This window comes from Fonsecaea multimorphosa (genome assembly GCF_000836435.1).
Source record: "Fonsecaea multimorphosa CBS 102226 unplaced genomic scaffold supercont1.28, whole genome shotgun sequence".
NCBI classification, from domain to species: domain Eukaryota; kingdom Fungi; phylum Ascomycota; class Eurotiomycetes; order Chaetothyriales; family Herpotrichiellaceae; genus Fonsecaea; species Fonsecaea multimorphosa.
In genome coordinates, this window is record NW_015971662.1 from 123,825 (window position 1) to 138,950 (window position 15,126).

At 53.0% G+C, this 15,126-nt stretch overlaps 5 protein-coding genes across 5 annotated transcripts; 3 read left to right on the plus strand and 2 right to left on the minus strand.

Moving 5' to 3' along the window:
• Positions 1-30: 30 nt before the first annotated feature.
• Positions 31-1,545, minus strand: Z520_10123 (uncharacterized protein; the record flags this gene model as incomplete). The annotated part of the gene is made up of 1 exon (XM_016780617.1): positions 31-1,545. The coding sequence occupies one exon, from the start codon at positions 1,543-1,545 to the stop codon at positions 31-33; it is 1,515 nt and encodes a 504-aa protein (XP_016628220.1).
• A 672-nt stretch (positions 1,546-2,217) lies between these two features.
• Positions 2,218-4,396, minus strand: Z520_10124 (V-type proton ATPase catalytic subunit A; the record flags this gene model as incomplete). The annotated part of the gene is made up of 3 exons (XM_016780618.1): positions 2,218-3,222; positions 3,272-3,885; positions 3,940-4,396. 3 exons carry the CDS (start codon positions 4,394-4,396, stop codon positions 2,218-2,220), a joined length of 2,076 nt encoding a protein of 691 aa, XP_016628221.1.
• A 1,927-nt stretch (positions 4,397-6,323) lies between these two features.
• On the plus strand, positions 6,324-8,130 carry Z520_10125 (uncharacterized protein; the record flags this gene model as incomplete). The annotated part of the gene is made up of 2 exons (XM_016780619.1): positions 6,324-7,914; positions 7,964-8,130. 2 exons carry the CDS (start codon positions 6,324-6,326, stop codon positions 8,128-8,130), a joined length of 1,758 nt encoding a protein of 585 aa, XP_016628222.1.
• Positions 8,131-9,191: 1,061 nt separating this feature from the next.
• On the plus strand, positions 9,192-11,960 carry Z520_10126 (vacuolar protein sorting-associated protein 1; the record flags this gene model as incomplete). Its single annotated transcript, XM_016780620.1, has 5 exons — positions 9,192-9,616; positions 9,682-9,751; positions 9,825-9,919; positions 9,982-11,739; positions 11,792-11,960. 5 exons carry the CDS (start codon positions 9,192-9,194, stop codon positions 11,958-11,960), a joined length of 2,517 nt encoding a protein of 838 aa, XP_016628223.1.
• Positions 11,961-12,897: 937 nt separating this feature from the next.
• Positions 12,898-14,013, plus strand: Z520_10127 (uncharacterized protein; the record flags this gene model as incomplete). Its single annotated transcript, XM_016780621.1, has 1 exon — positions 12,898-14,013. The coding sequence occupies one exon, from the start codon at positions 12,898-12,900 to the stop codon at positions 14,011-14,013; it is 1,116 nt and encodes a 371-aa protein (XP_016628224.1).
• Between the last annotated feature and the right edge of the window lie 1,113 nt (positions 14,014-15,126).

A 15,126-nucleotide genomic window follows, 5' to 3' on the forward strand; every position in this document is an offset into this window, starting at 1 on the left:
GATCCCCAATGCAAAGCGCCATAGGGAGTTTCATTCCTGGTCGTCTCCCGCGCCCCTGCCCTGCGGAGTCCACTCGGTGATCAACTTGTCGCTGGAGATGAAGATGCTCTTTGGACCGTCCCTGACGCGGACCATGGCGGCACAATCGATGGGGGACTCGAAGCGGTGGTTGTTGAGCGGGCCCGGGAGCAGGCGGCCGGTGGTGGCCGACCAGAGGGCGGCGCGGTGGTTCTTGTGGTCGTCGGTGGAGGAGCGCAAGACGATATTCAACTCGGGATCGTAGCAGAAGCTCATCCCGTACCTCCTGGACTGGTGGGTCGCGGGGATGTTGAAGGTCAGCACCGAGGGGCTCGCTTTGAACGAGTTGGACCGGGGCAGGTGGCACACCAGGGTCGGGGGCGGCGTGAAGCGCAGGTCGTAGATCTTCATGCTCCGCAGGCCGCTGATGAGGATCCGGTTGCCGCCGTCCGGGAGCGCCGCGAGGCCCATGACGGCGTCCCCGTGCTGGAGCCGCGTCGCGGTCGCTCGGCCGCTCGTGTTGCGCGGCGGCGGCGCGCGGATGTCGCACAGCAGCATTTTGCCCGAGCGCGTCCCGCCCATGACGGTGTTGCGGTCTTTGAACGTGGCCGTCATCATCTCGTTGGTGCCCATCGGGTATTCTCTGAGCGGGTAACTCGCGTGTGAGAGGTCCATGAGGAGCAGGCCTCGTTCGGTAGTCAGGGCAGCCGTGTGTTCGCCCGGCTGTGCCGCAAGACCGCGGACCATGTGAGCACACGATGCCTGGTGGATCATGTCGTGTCTGTCCCCGAAGGGTCCCGAACGGCATGCTCCTACCCTGACCACCGATTCAAAGGGCGATGCACGAGAAGTAACCGCGCGGTCCTCGGACCAAACGACCAGACCGGACCCCATGGCAAGGATAGCCAACGTTCTATACGTAATATTGAACTCTTCGGCATTGCTGTACTTGTACAGAGCGCCCTTTTCATGGTTTCGACGGACTGGCCAACTCGCGGAGTCTTGAAGATCTTGTTCCGCCACGTCAAGAGGCGACCCCGGGTGACAAGCGAGCATGTAGGTGTCGTAAATGTCAGGATCATCCGTCCTCCTCCACCAGCAATCTGCAAACAAGGTGCCCGATGTTTCTTCGATAGAAAACAATCCAGACGCCGGAATACTTTGAGTGTCTGGCGGCCTCCTCGGCACACGGCCTCCCCGGGGCAAGTGGTCGCTGAAAGCGCTATTCCCCTTGAGACCGGCGGCATAGTATTCCGAAACGAGTGCTCCGGTACCCTTTCGTAGATGGCCCAGTCGTCTGTCAAATACCAGCAAAGGATGTTGCAAAAGCTTCGAGCGCGTCACCGTCTCCGTGAGCTTCGACTGGCGGAGCAATTCATCCTGCCGTTGGGCTTTCTTGATGACCTTCTCTGCCTTGACCGCCTGACGGCTGTACTTCGATTCTGCCGGCGCAATATGGTTTGCCTGGATTTTGAAGTAACGGTTCTTTTCGGGATCGAAGTAGTAGCCTGGCAGTTCGGCCGCCATTCTGAGGCAATGCGACGACGCTGGAATTTTCAGTTCAGGATGCGGTTGATAGTGATAGCGATCATTGAAGACGGCCAGGTGGAGGGCTCGCCAAAGTCATTACGGTCCAGATTCCGGGGATATCTCTGATGATGATTCAGAGAGGCCCATGCTAGCGACCAGTAGTAGTTCGCGTGAAAGCACAGGGCAGCGAGAAAAAGGCAAGAGAGAGCAGACAACGGTCAAATTTAGAAGTCACAGATCATGTTGCAATAGCCTGGATAGAGGGTGCAGCCACATGCCAAAAGCGGAAAGGCGCAGCCTCATCAGGCTTCAAGATAAAGGAATGACGACTATGACTTGGGTGTTCCTATCTCTAGATGTACAATAAAACGGGCCTCAAACGCAAGGTTGAGTTAGATCTCACTGATTCTTGATCTATGTGGAATACAACTGGTGTTTCTTGCCAAAGAAGCCACTAGAATCAGAATGGAGAGTGGCCGCCTTGTCTTCGACATTACACCCGTTTTGAGCCCGCCTGAGCCCCAGTGCCCTTCTCAGACCCATGTGCGAGCCCCGAGTGCCTCGACCTCTAAGTATCCACACCGCTTTCGCCTCGAACTCAAGCAGCTTAATCTCCATCAAAGGTATCCCCTACAAGGACAAGCCTTGTCCAAATCCGAAGCTGTCCCTTTATTCATCGCTCACACTCGCAAACTTCTCACTCATCTGCTGCAACAATTTGTCGTACTTGCCACTTACTTCCTCCTGATCGTCTGGCAGTTCAAACTTCATGCTCCTCAAGCCATGCTGAATCTCCGACGTCGCCTCTCTCACTTTCGCCCAGCTCAACCCACTGCTGACGGCCTTCTGCGCCTCGTCGTGGAACTGCATGAACGCCTTCATCATATACTCCGTCTTCCAAAGCGGACAGAACTGATCGTAGTCACTGTATCCGTTTTGCTGAAGGAAGTCGTCCTTGAGCATGGCCGCGACGTCAAGAATAATCTTGTCGGAGTCGCCCAGAGCCGATTTGCCCACGAGCTGGACAACCTGGTCAAGATCTTCGGAGTTGGTGAGGAGCTCTTTGATGCGGTCTCGCAGACGGGGAAACTCCGGGTGATCTTTGGCGTAGAATTTGTCGAGAATGTTGGTGTACTTGCTGTAGGAAAGAGAGGTATTGACGCTGGGGAAGTGTTTCCTCTGTGCGAGTTTCTTGTCAAGCCCCCAAAAGACTTGCACTATACCCAAGGTCGCAGAAGTGACCGGATCAGAGAAATCGCCTCCAGGCGGTGAGACGGCGCCGACGATGGAAATGCTCCCGTTGCGTTCAGGAGAGCCCAAAGCAGTCGCTGCACCTGCTCGTTCATAGAACGAAGCCAGCTTGGCAGACAGATACGCCGGAAAACCTTGATCCGCAGGCATTTCCCCCAGACGCCCAGAAATCTCACGCAGAGCTTCAGCCCACCGCGACGACGAGTCCGCCATCATCGCCACGGCCTTGCCTTGATCTCGAAAATATTCCGCTACCGTGATTCCTGTATAAATGGAGGCTTCGCGAGCTGCGACGGGCATGTTGGAAGTATTGGCGATCAGACATGTTCTCTTCATGATGGGCTCCTTGCGGCCGTCGATGGTGATGGAAAGTTCCGGGAAGTCCATCAGGACTTCAGCCATTTCATTCCCTCGCTCCCCGCACTTTTTCTTGTTAGCAGACGCGTGGATGAGTTGGATGGGTGAGACTTACCCCGACGTAGACGATGATATCGCTATTGGAGAATTTGGAGACGGACTGCGAAATGACGGTTTTGCCGCAGCCAAAAGCACCAGGAATACACACAGTACCACCCTGGACGGAGGGGAAGAGGGCGTCGAGGACTCGTTGACCGACGATGAAGGGTGAATCAGCTTGAAGACGTTCATTGACTGGTCGGGGGACACGGACGGGCCATGAGTGCATCATGGGGTACTCTTTGGTCTCGCCATTGAATTCGACTGTAAGGAGAGGCTCGTCGACGGTGTAATCACCCTTGGGGGCAATCTTCTTAATTGTGCCTCTGGCTCTTGGGGGTAGGAGAATTCTGTGTTCGTTGACCAGACTGTTCTCAACCACCTTACCCCAGACGTCGCCACCGCTGATGTGATCTCCCTCCTTCATGGTGGGGGTGAAGGGCCATTTTTTCTTTCTGTCTAGGGAAGGAATAGCAATGCCGCGGGGGATGTAGATGCTGTTCGTGTCGCCAGCAATGGTCTTCAGTGGTCTCTGGATTCCGTCGTAAATTGTTTCCATGAGCCCAGGGCCGAGCTCGACGGATAAAGGTTTGCCAGTCCGCAGGACAGGGTCTCCAACGGTGACACCAGCTAAAGGACAGTCAATGGCAGGCACTGGAAGTGTCTAGGACGAGGATAACATACCAGTCTCCTCGTAGACTTGAATCGTGGCCTTGTCGGCCTCTATGCGAATGACTTCGCCCACCAGTGCATCATGGCCAACTTTGCAGAGCTCGTACATGGCAACCCCAATCATGTTCTCGGCGACAATGACCGGACCAGAGACGGAAAAGACAGTGCCATTCTGGTGGTCGTCGCCGACACCACTCTCTTTTGAAGCAGGCATCCTTCGGTACGTGCGAGCAGTTGTGTGCAGAGTCTGGAGTGGCTGCGGAAAGGCAAAGACGGAAGAGCTGTTGTCGGAGCTGGGACCCGCAAGCTCTCCCTCGTCTAGATCGTCTTCGATAAGATCAGGAAGGCCAAGCTGGAGGTGAAGGTATTTCAGGTCCGAGAGGGTAGCAAGGTCGTCAATGCTCTTGCCGGTTATAAATTCAATAACGGACTTTTTATGTTTGAGGCGAGGGCGACCGAATCCAAGCATATGAAATCATCTTTTGCGGGAAGCTGCAGCTTGTTTAGGGGAGCTTTTGAATTTCGGGGTGGGTGAGTGGGTGGGTAGGAGTGGGCTGCTGCGAATACCTAAGTTGCAGGCACCGTGACGCCTGGAGAAGGACGCTTCAAAGTTTCGCCGAAGATGCCCTCAATGCTTTCCTGGGCAGTCCTGATAGTAAAGGAAGATACCGGGTAACCTCCTAGTTATCTACCCAGCGAGCCAGGTACTATGTAGTCTGAATTTGTATGTCTGATACACTCAAATAGCCTCAATAGCCTACCTAGGTATATATACTGCCAAATATATCTGTATATCTGTAAAATCTGTGATTGACTGTTGCATAGAGCCTTGATACCTGATCCCTTGCATTACTGGGACTGACATTTTGGCCGAGGCTTCCCCTGCAACTGCCAGCTCTCAGCTCCAACCAATGTCCCAACCCCACACATGGACATGGCAGCATCTGCCAGCCTTGAGCACTGCCATTGCTGTCAACCCTGGCAACACATCAACCTGGCGAAGCTGCCACATGGCAAGAGATCAAGCATCAATGAGGTTTATTGGGCGACAGTCGAGAGGTAAGAAAGCCCAATCTATTCACACAGGGCGGGAACAATGCTTCCTAAATGTGAGCAACAAGCTAGCTGTGAACGAAACGTCTTATCTTGGTGCACAATTGTTGTCAGGCTCCAACTTTACCTAGAGCAAGGAAGGGGGAAGTGGGATGGTCTGAAACTGGCCTGGCAGATGCACACACGAGTAGTAGTTGGTGCCGGAGTGGCTGGCCACCAGCGCCGGTTTGAGAACCAAGTGACCTTGAGAGAGCTGATCAGGTGGTTCGAGGTTGTCTAGGTGTGGTGGGCTCTTGGTGCGGGTGAAGACAGCCTAGAAACGCCGGGCACTGAGCTATGGATGCCTACCTAGGTATAATGTAGGTACCTCGTACTGGTGGATTGCTTATATTAGTCTCGCCGGGCCAGCAGGTGCCAGCAGGTGCCAGTTATGGTTTGGTTGGAGATACGCTGCTATTACTGCTACTGCTACTGCTACTGCTGCTGCGGGCAAACTACCTTGTACTGGCTCCGACATCAACCCGTCCCCATCTCGTCATCTGCTCCGTCTGGAGTTGAGACCACGAGTATTCCCACTCACCACGACTCCTCTAACATCCGCCTCGATAATTCCTAAGTCTCATATCTTTCCACGACACCATCCATCCCCATCAGTTTGCAAATTCGTTGCTCGAAACCGTGATCTGTCTTGGTCGAGCAAGTCTACAGACACCCAGGTTCCCCTCTGACTTGACGTCTGAGGCAAACTCTCCCAACATCAACCACCGCAGTTGTGACCTTTCTGCTCCTCCGAGAATCTTTGGCTGTGTCTGTGAATGATTCAGCTTTTGTTCCCCCCAAGGCGTTCACAGCGCCACTCACCACCTATACTTGCACGGACGGACATCTGAATCCAACTGCTTGACTCCATTCCCTCACTGAAGGAGTCTTCGCGGTGACATCGGCGGCTTTGCCGCCACCACGCGCTGGCACACCACCCTTTTACGGACTACAACCTAATCACTACCGACGACCCATCCACCTCGATTCACCCTGTACACTCTACCTACACAGATTCTACTTCCCCACCCCCAGATACAACTACAATTGACAACGCCTCTAATTCCACCGCAGACCCGCTTTCGACCAACCCACAAACCCTCACGACAAGCCGACCACCTATAGAGCAGGTACAGGCTTCTCAAGAGCTGGGGAGACGTAGGAGAAGGCAATCGTCGTCTGAAAGATCCGCCGAAGCCGATAATAACCCAGGTGGACCAAGTCAGACATCTGGAGAAGCGTCTAAAGAGCCTCGATCCGAGGGCGAACACAGGTCGAAGCGCAGACGAACTGACAGATCCAATATGAGAGTCGATGAAGACTCGGAGCAAGTATTTTCCAATGGTCATTCTGCAAGTTCCAACGGTTCTACGCCAAGGAAGGCCCTACACTCTGGCTTGAACGGGCATGTGAACGGATCCAGCCCCTCATACACAAATGGCACTTCCAAGAAACGGGCCCCTGCGCGGTCGGCCACTTATAGAGGGCACAACAGAGAAGAGGTGGTCAGAATTCTCATCCAGGGCTTGCTGGATATGGGATACTCAGACGCTGCCAATGTCTTGTCAAGTGAGAGCGGGTACGAGCTCGAAAGCCCTTCGGTCGCCGCCTTTCGAAATGCCATTCTAGAAGGCATATGGTCCGAGGCAGAAGCAATACTATTAGGATCACATCACAGTGACCGTGGTGGACCGCTTTTGGATGACGACCAATATGGGGATGGACTTGTACTTGCGGAAGGTGCCGATAGAGGGCAGATGTTATTCTGGATCCGGCAGCAAAAATTTCTCGAACTACTCGATCGACGTGACCTTGGCATGGCCCTCATGGTTCTCAGACAGGAACTAACGCCCCTTGGACACGATATTCATCAATTACATGCTCTCTCAACCCTTCTCATGTGTCCGCCAGAGGATCTCAGAGCTAAGGCACACTGGTCGGGCACAGTGGAGGAGTCCAGAGAGATGCTCCTGCAAGATCTCTCTCGGTCAATTGCACCATCTGTCATGATTCGAGACCACAGGTTAGCAGAATTATTTGACCATATAAAGCAGAGCCAGATCAACCAGTGTCTCTACCACAACACCGCAGAACCCCCGTCTTTATACTCCGACCATATCTGTGACCGTGAGGATTTCCCGTTGGGGACGTCTCTTCAACTCGAGCATCATACTGGTGAAGTCTGGCACGTGCAATTCTCTCATGATGGCACGAAATTGGCTACGGCAAGCCAGGACCAAACCGTCAACATCTACGAAACAGTAACTTTCAAGCGTCTTCATAGCCTCACTCATCATTCGGCCGAGGTTACATATGTGTCTTGGAGCCCCGATGACACCAAAATTATCACGTGTTCGCAGGATTGCAAGGCCCGCGTCTACGATGTCGAAACGGGAAGACTAGAGGTGACGCTTGAGCACCAAAGCGTGGATCAAAACTATGGTATCACCGCCGCTGCATGGACACCTGACTCTCAGGGCTTTGTCACTGCGAGTCACGATCGCAACTCCCAGTTGTGTTATTGGAATCTCCGAAGTCCAAAGCGCGAGAAACCGGAGCACGTATGGCCTAGGGGGTTTCGTGTGCAAGATGTCGCTATCACCGAGGATGGGAATTGGCTAGTTGCTCTGGATCCTCAGAACATCATTCGCATTTTCGACATGCACACGTATCGAGAAGAGCCACCCATTAAAGTAACGGGCAAGATGACAAGCATTACTCTAAGTCGGGTCAGCAATACGGTACTGGTCAACTTTGCTGTCGGTGAGGTCCATATGATTGATTTGGTTACGAGAGACACCATTCGCAAGTTTCGCGGGCAGAAACAAGGCGAGTTTGTCATCCGAAGCTGCTTTGGGGGGGCCGCCGAGAATTTTGTTGTCAGTGGCTCAGAAGGTGAGGACTTCTGCCAACCGTGTCAATGACATGCTAATTAGGACCATAGATGGATTGATCTACGTGTGGCACAAGGAGAACGAATCGCTAATCGAGAAGCTGTCGGGGCATGGCCGAGGTCAAAGTGGTAAGGAATGCGTAACTACAGTGGACTGGAACCCCAGAGATGCCGGCATGTTTGCGTCTGGGGGTGACGACCGCAAAGTTCGAATGTGAGTTTGTCGACCTTTTTGAAATGGTCTGCCGATGGCTAATGGCATATAGATGGACCAATATGCGTTCACCCTTTGAGGATCTTCCTAGCAGCTTGAATAGGACTCTTGCTCGCCATGACTCAGAGCGAACCAGCGCCCTGAGATCGACACTATAACACCCGGCATACCAGGTCTTTGAACGGAGTTGGCGGAATTTGACAGTGGGCCACACGGATCTATGTTTATGGTAACGAGGGATGAATTGCACAGATATAGAGAGTTTGGATACAGCATTGCATCTGGGGGTGTCTGATAGTGTGGTTTGCGTTTGAACCGAAACAAGAGCACGTTTACGCCTGACAGGCACAGGCTCGAGCAATGGGATCTTCTGGTAAGAATGTCAATGCCGGAAGCGTCGAAGCATCCAAGAGACAATGAAGCTTGGATGCGTTGGCGGGAGTGAAAGGGCATATTGAGATTACGCGATCGCTGGCATGTCTGATCGACGTCTACTTAGATTTAGCTACCTCGCCCTATCTTTACCAGGACCTAAAGCCTGCTACTTTGCTCAATATGATGAAATCAACCTGCAGACCCGTTGATTGTTTGTGTGCGGTGATATTGGTGTTTAAGAGTTGACTCCGAGCGATGAGTGGCTCGGAAGATGGTGGTGTAGAATATGTGTATGTCAGTCACGAGGCAAACGGGCAATCTGGCTTTTCTGCTCTCATCTCAGATCCCTGAGCTCGTGATATCAGGCCCCTTGAGTAGCTAGTATATACCAAGTCCACGGCGATAGCAACACTCACAAGCGACGCAATCCATGGTCATCTTCGAGAAAGTTCTTGTGGAGGGAATATCGTCTTGCATCCGCCGCCATACTGTGGTGGTGATTGAATGGTGCCTGGCCGGATTGCCGCCACCCTGACCACGCCTGGGATCGTTAAGTTGGAGGCCCCTGCAGAGCTGTCGCGTCATCCTGTACCTACCTAAGTATCTACTACATACACCATAGCGAGGGCACGCACCCACCTACCAGGAGCCACAAAGGGCTCGGGTGTTGGATTGAAGGTTGCCTGCTGAATGTCGCCCGCAACGCGCAACCTTCCGTTTCTATTTGGCCGCCAAGAACCGAGTGGTCGGGCAGCTGCCAGTGTGGGAGACAGTGTGGGAGACAGTGTGGCAGACAGTGTGGCAGACAGTGTGGTGGCTGCGAGCCCAGCAGACTCGCAAGTCGCGCCCACAGTGACGGACGCTGCAGCCCCCAAAGTCAAAGGCGCAGGCGCAGCTGCATCACCACTTACGCTTTCGTCCCAAGATTTGGCCAACGTACACAACATCGATATCACTCCTCATCCTACTCACCCTCGCACTGCGCGCAGATCCCTTGACCTCGCTCTACAAACCTCCGCCAGAACCAGCATCGAATCCACCCGCTCCGATTTACTTCAGGATCCTCTTCCGCTGACCTTTGCCCCGACCATGGCGGCAACACCGGGGGGCTATTCGTACGTTTCCCGCCGCAGAGGTCAACAAGTTGATGAACCCGTGGCCGCTCTGACAATCTGTACAGAATTAATGTGAACGACCCGACCCTCATTTCTCTCGTCAACAAACTACAAGATGTCTTCACAACTGTCGGGGTATGTCGTCGACCAATGCCATGTTCTAGTCGCCAGCTGTTCTATCCTCCCAATCTGACCGTCTACCTGCCAGGTCCAAAATCCCATCGATTTACCTCAGATTGTCGTTGTAGGTTCGCAATCCAGCGGAAAAAGCTCAGTTCTTGAGAATATAGTGGGCAGAGACTTGTACGCGTACCCTCCCGACTTCTTGTTCCGGCCTCCCAATCAGCCGCTGACTCCTGTTCCAGTCTGCCTCGAGGGTCCGGAATCGTGACTCGCCGACCTCTCGTCCTACAACTGATTAACAGACCGGTCCCGGCCAAACTACAAACAAATGGCGTCACAGAGGAAGACATGAAGAAGACGACCGACAGTCAAGCCAATGTGGATGAGTGGGGAGAGTTCCTTCATCTACCGGGGCAGAAATTCCATGATTTCAACAAGATCCGGGATGAGATCGTCAAGGAAACAGAGGCAAAGGCAGGCCGAAACGTCGGCATTTCACCACAACCCATCAACTTGCGGATATACTCGCCTAATGTTCTCACCCTCACATTGGTCGACTTGCCTGGCTTGACAAAGGTGCCCGTGGGAGATCAGCCAAGAGATATCGAGAAGCAGATCAAGGAGATGGTGCTCAAGCAAATACAAAAACCCAACGCCATCATCCTGGCAGTCACGGCTGCGAACGTGGATCTGGCCAATTCAGACGGTCTCAAACTTGCTCGGGAAGTCGACCCCGAAGGTCAGAGAACGATTGGTGTCCTGACCAAGATCGATCTCATGGACGCAGGTACCGATGTGGTCGATATTCTTGCTGGCCGAATCATCCCGCTCAGGCTGGGCTACGTCCCTGTCGTCAACCGAGGCCAACGCGACATTGAGAACAAGAAGCGAATAGATTTGGCCTTGAAGGCGGAAAAGGAATTCTTCGAAAACCATCCCTCTTACCGAAACAAGGCCTCGTACTGCGGCACGCCGTACCTGGCCCGGAAACTCAACCTCATCCTCATGATGCACATCAAGCAGACACTACCAGACATCAAGACCCGCATCGCGAGCTCCTTGCAGAAATATAGCCAAGAATTGGAGCAGCTGGGTGCTGGTGACTTACTTGGGAACAACAGCTCAAACATCATTCTCAACATCATTACCGAATTCGCCAATGAGTACCGCACTGTCCTAGACGGAAATAGTGCTGAACTATCAAGCAACGAACTCTCGGGTGGTGCTAGAATTTCGTTTGTCTACCACGAACTGTACTCAAATGGCATCAAGGCTATCGATCCGTTCGACCAGGTCAAGGATATCGATATTCGAACCATACTATACAATTCGTCTGGTTCATCTCCCGCTCTCTTCGTCGGCACCACTGCTTTTGAACTCATTGTGAAGCAGCAAATTCGACGACTAGAGGAACCGTCATTGAAATGTGTTTCTCTGGTTTTTGACGAACTGGTCCGCATTCTGGGTCAATTACTGCAGAAACAGTTGTTTCGCAGATATCCTCAACTCAAGGAGAAATTCCACGGCGTCGTCATCAGCTTCTTCCGCAAATCAATGGAGCCGACGAACAAGCTGGTCAAAGACCTGGTAGCAATGGAAGCTTGCTACATCAACACCGGCCACCCCGACTTCCTCAACGGCCATCGTGCGATGGCCATCGTGAACGACAGACATAACGCCAACAAACCGACTCAAGTGGACCCCAAAACGGGTAAACCCCTGCCGCCACAGGTGCCGCCTCGGGCAGCGTCACCCAGCCTGCCTACTGATGGCTCGGACCAAAACTCCGGTTTCTTTGGGTCATTCTTCGCCAGTAAGAATAAGAAGAAGATGGCCGCCATGGAACCGCCCCCAGCGACACTCAAAGCCAGTGGAACATTATCCGAGCGGGAGAACCAAGAAGTGGAGGTCATCAAGCTGTTGATCAATAGTTACTTCAACATTGTTCGGAGGACAATGATCGATATGGTACCGAAAGCAATCATGCTTACACTTGTCCAGTAAGCGTCACAGCATCTTTGCATAGATTGTAACCGCTAACCCGAGAATCAGGTTCACCAAAGACGAAATGCAACGCGAATTGCTTGAGCAACTCTACAGAGCACAGGAACTCGACGAGCTTCTTAAAGAGAGCGATTACACTGTCAGACGACGCAAAGAGTGTCAACAAATGGTGGAAAGTCTGAGCAAAGCCAGCGAGATTGTCAGCCAGGTGCAGTAGAGTGGCCATTAATAGCAGGCATCTCATGCAGCATTCCTGTCTCCGAGAAAAGAGCAGACCGGAGATCTTTCTGGTACATGCTTGGAAACGAGGCCGTAAGTAAATCGAGCTGAGTAGAGAGCCGGAAGGGGGCTGCCGCAACGGCATACCACGCAGACACCAGAGAAGAACGGGCGGCAACCCTTCCAATCCCGTCCTTGCACCCGTGTTTTACACGCATTCAGATTCAGCAATTATGATACCACAACCCTACCGGAGCTTCTTTCTGGAGCGCTATGGATTTGGCACAGAAGTTTAGATTAGAATGCGACTTGACGAGGAACACTCTACGGAATCGACCTCAGGGACGGCATCGATGGTGGGCGGGTGTCGTTAAGCACTGCTGAGACAAAGAGTAATTAATGGGAACGGATGGCAGGCGAGGAAGATTGAAGTCCATGTAGGGTCTTGGGTTTCGCCAGCTGGGCGTTATAGGATACAGATATACTGCCTACGGCGAGAATGACATTGATTCATGTTTCTATCTCATGGAAAAGCGAAGCAACTCGCGTGAGTCGCGTCCCAGCCTTGCGCTCAGCGTGTTGGCGATCGGCGTCATTGCTTGGCGAGGCAAGGCTGACTCCCTCCATATTTGCCATTTACACTCACCAAACATGCTTTTAATTCGTAGCTTGGACAAAATGTGAAAGGCGAACCGCTAGGAGTGAAAGTGTTGCCTCGATCAACTGATATCGGATAGCTCAAGACTCTCTTCAAGATCCCTTTCTCCACGCGAGATCAATGGTAATCAGATCCAACTCCTCCCACACCAAGTTCAAGGCTCTGGGCCAGTGAATGCCGCCCTGTTCTTGAAACCAAGCTCTGACATCTCAATTCCCCGATCTGATATCGACAGTAGAACTCTGCCGCTGCAACAACCTACAATTATCAGTCAGTCATGGCTGGACGATACATTCCGCCGGCCCTCCGTGCGAAAGGTGAACAGCAGCAACTTGGCAAGGCCAACGACCACCGCCGCGACGGCCCCACGACGCCCTTGAGCCTACGCGGAGGCTACAGTCGACCACTCACCACCAGATCCGACGCTCTTCCGGACGGAGATCTCTGTTCTACGAGAGAAATTGAGCACCATTTCTGGCCGGAGCGGGAGCATGAAAGTTTTGGAGGCCGACAGAAGACGTTGCATGATTCTGCTGCGACTCCGGGGTCGCTGAGTTACGTGCTGCTGTTCAAGGACGCGAATCCACGGTGGCAGGACGACGGGATCATCTTTACCAAGTCGAGTCTGGAGCTGTTGCCAGCTGACCTTGCGGATAAGACCGAGGAGAACGGTGCTACGGATGGAACTGCGGCTGAAGTTCTCAAGGCCACTTCGACTCTCAATGGCAACGATCACGAAAATGAAAGTGCCAACGAGGCAGTTGGACCAGAGAAGCCAGAAGCCAACCAAGACGAGAAGCTTGGGTCTACCCCTCATGCCGAAGCCGACAAAATTCAGCACCCACCGCGACACCAACACCAAGGGCAGCCCATTGCCGTCTTCAACCAACTCCGCCGCTCTCAGACCGACTCCTCCCGCACCTTCCAATTCGCAGGCTACTACCGCATCGTGCGCCTCACCTTCCTGCAACCCCACTCCGCCGCCCTCGTCCGCATGTTGGAACAGAAGTGGAGCCTGAAGAATCCGCGCACGGGCCAGGTCCGGCAGAGACAGAGAGACGCGAGTGCGTGGCAAGAGTCCCTGAAGATGAGATGGGCGGTGGTCAAGTTCGAGAGGGATGAGGAGGCGATGAAAAGTCTTGGGGTGTTGAAGATTGAGAGACTTGAAGATGATGAGGAGGAGGATGAAGGAGTATTGGGGGGACGAGACGTCGGCGGTGATGGTGGACAGGGCAGGAGGAAGATGAGTGGACGGGAGAAGAAGGGTGTCAATGAGTTGTTGCGTGAGTTGAGGATGGGTGACGAGGTGGATAAAGAGAATAATAATGGCGGAGCGTCGGCGCACGAAGAGACTGAGAAGCTCGACAATGGCGCAAAGGAGGAGGTGCACTAGTCATGAAGACTGAGGGGGAACAATTTGTCTGCCTCCCCCAATGCATTGCGATTGCAGTCAATGCAGCCTGCCAGATCGGCCGAGGACTCATTCACGGGGAGAATCGCACCGCGAGCTCGATGGGATATCGTCAGGACGGTCAATTGATCAATTGACCAACTATGGAAGCGGAAACAGGCACCGGCACTGGCACTGGCACTGGCACTGGAAATGAAGAACAACAGTGGGATTGATTGTGAGCTATGTACCCCCGTCCTGTACTCTGTACTTGTATTATGAAACTTGATGGCTGGTGTTCGATGTTGTCCCTGTATGCTTGCATTTTATATGCTTATACGACGTACACTTTCAATCCCCCCCTTTTCCCCCTCCCCCCCTTTTTTTACAACTCTGACGACCCTATATCAAAAACATTTCTGTATATGCCTAGCTAGCAAGGATGTCCCCCCTTCAAGTTCAAGTTCAAGTGCCTTTCAAGTCCGAGCAGGAAAGGTCAGGAGATCGGAGCTCCGCAATCTACTTGTTCCATACCTTGCCTATCCGTGCCACTCTGGATTTTAAAACAAGAATGCCAGGACAACGGGCTTGACCGAGAACTCCTGGATGTATTCCCGCTCTTTCGTCCCGGGTTCTGTCCTGATGGTGAACTGGGGGGGTTAATTAAATCAGGGTCCCGAGATGGGCCGTCCTTGTCTTGTTTCTATCTCGTTCTGCTCTACTGGAGAAAAGGGAAAAAAGACCTTGGTGATAGTAGTGAGGAGCTGGGAATGTGGGGAGGTATCTCGCACGCACACACACAGTCGGTCCTGTGTACCTCATCTCTACTGGAGCAGAGCAATTGCGCAGTCCCACAACTCACTACAAAAAGGGCCCATTGCTTACCTGGTGAGAATTACTCGGTATGCTCCGTCCCCAATTTAGAGTGACATCATTCCATCATCACCCGCACATGCGAGGTGGCAGAATCAAATGCCATCATGGCTTCGTGTTCAGCCACCGCGAATCCTTGCTGAAGAGGTGAGTGCAGCAGAATATTCATGTCTGACTAGATTGCTATTCATTCTGTCTGCTAGATAGATAGCTGTAGAGTAGAGCGTGTGCTGCAAGCTCTGC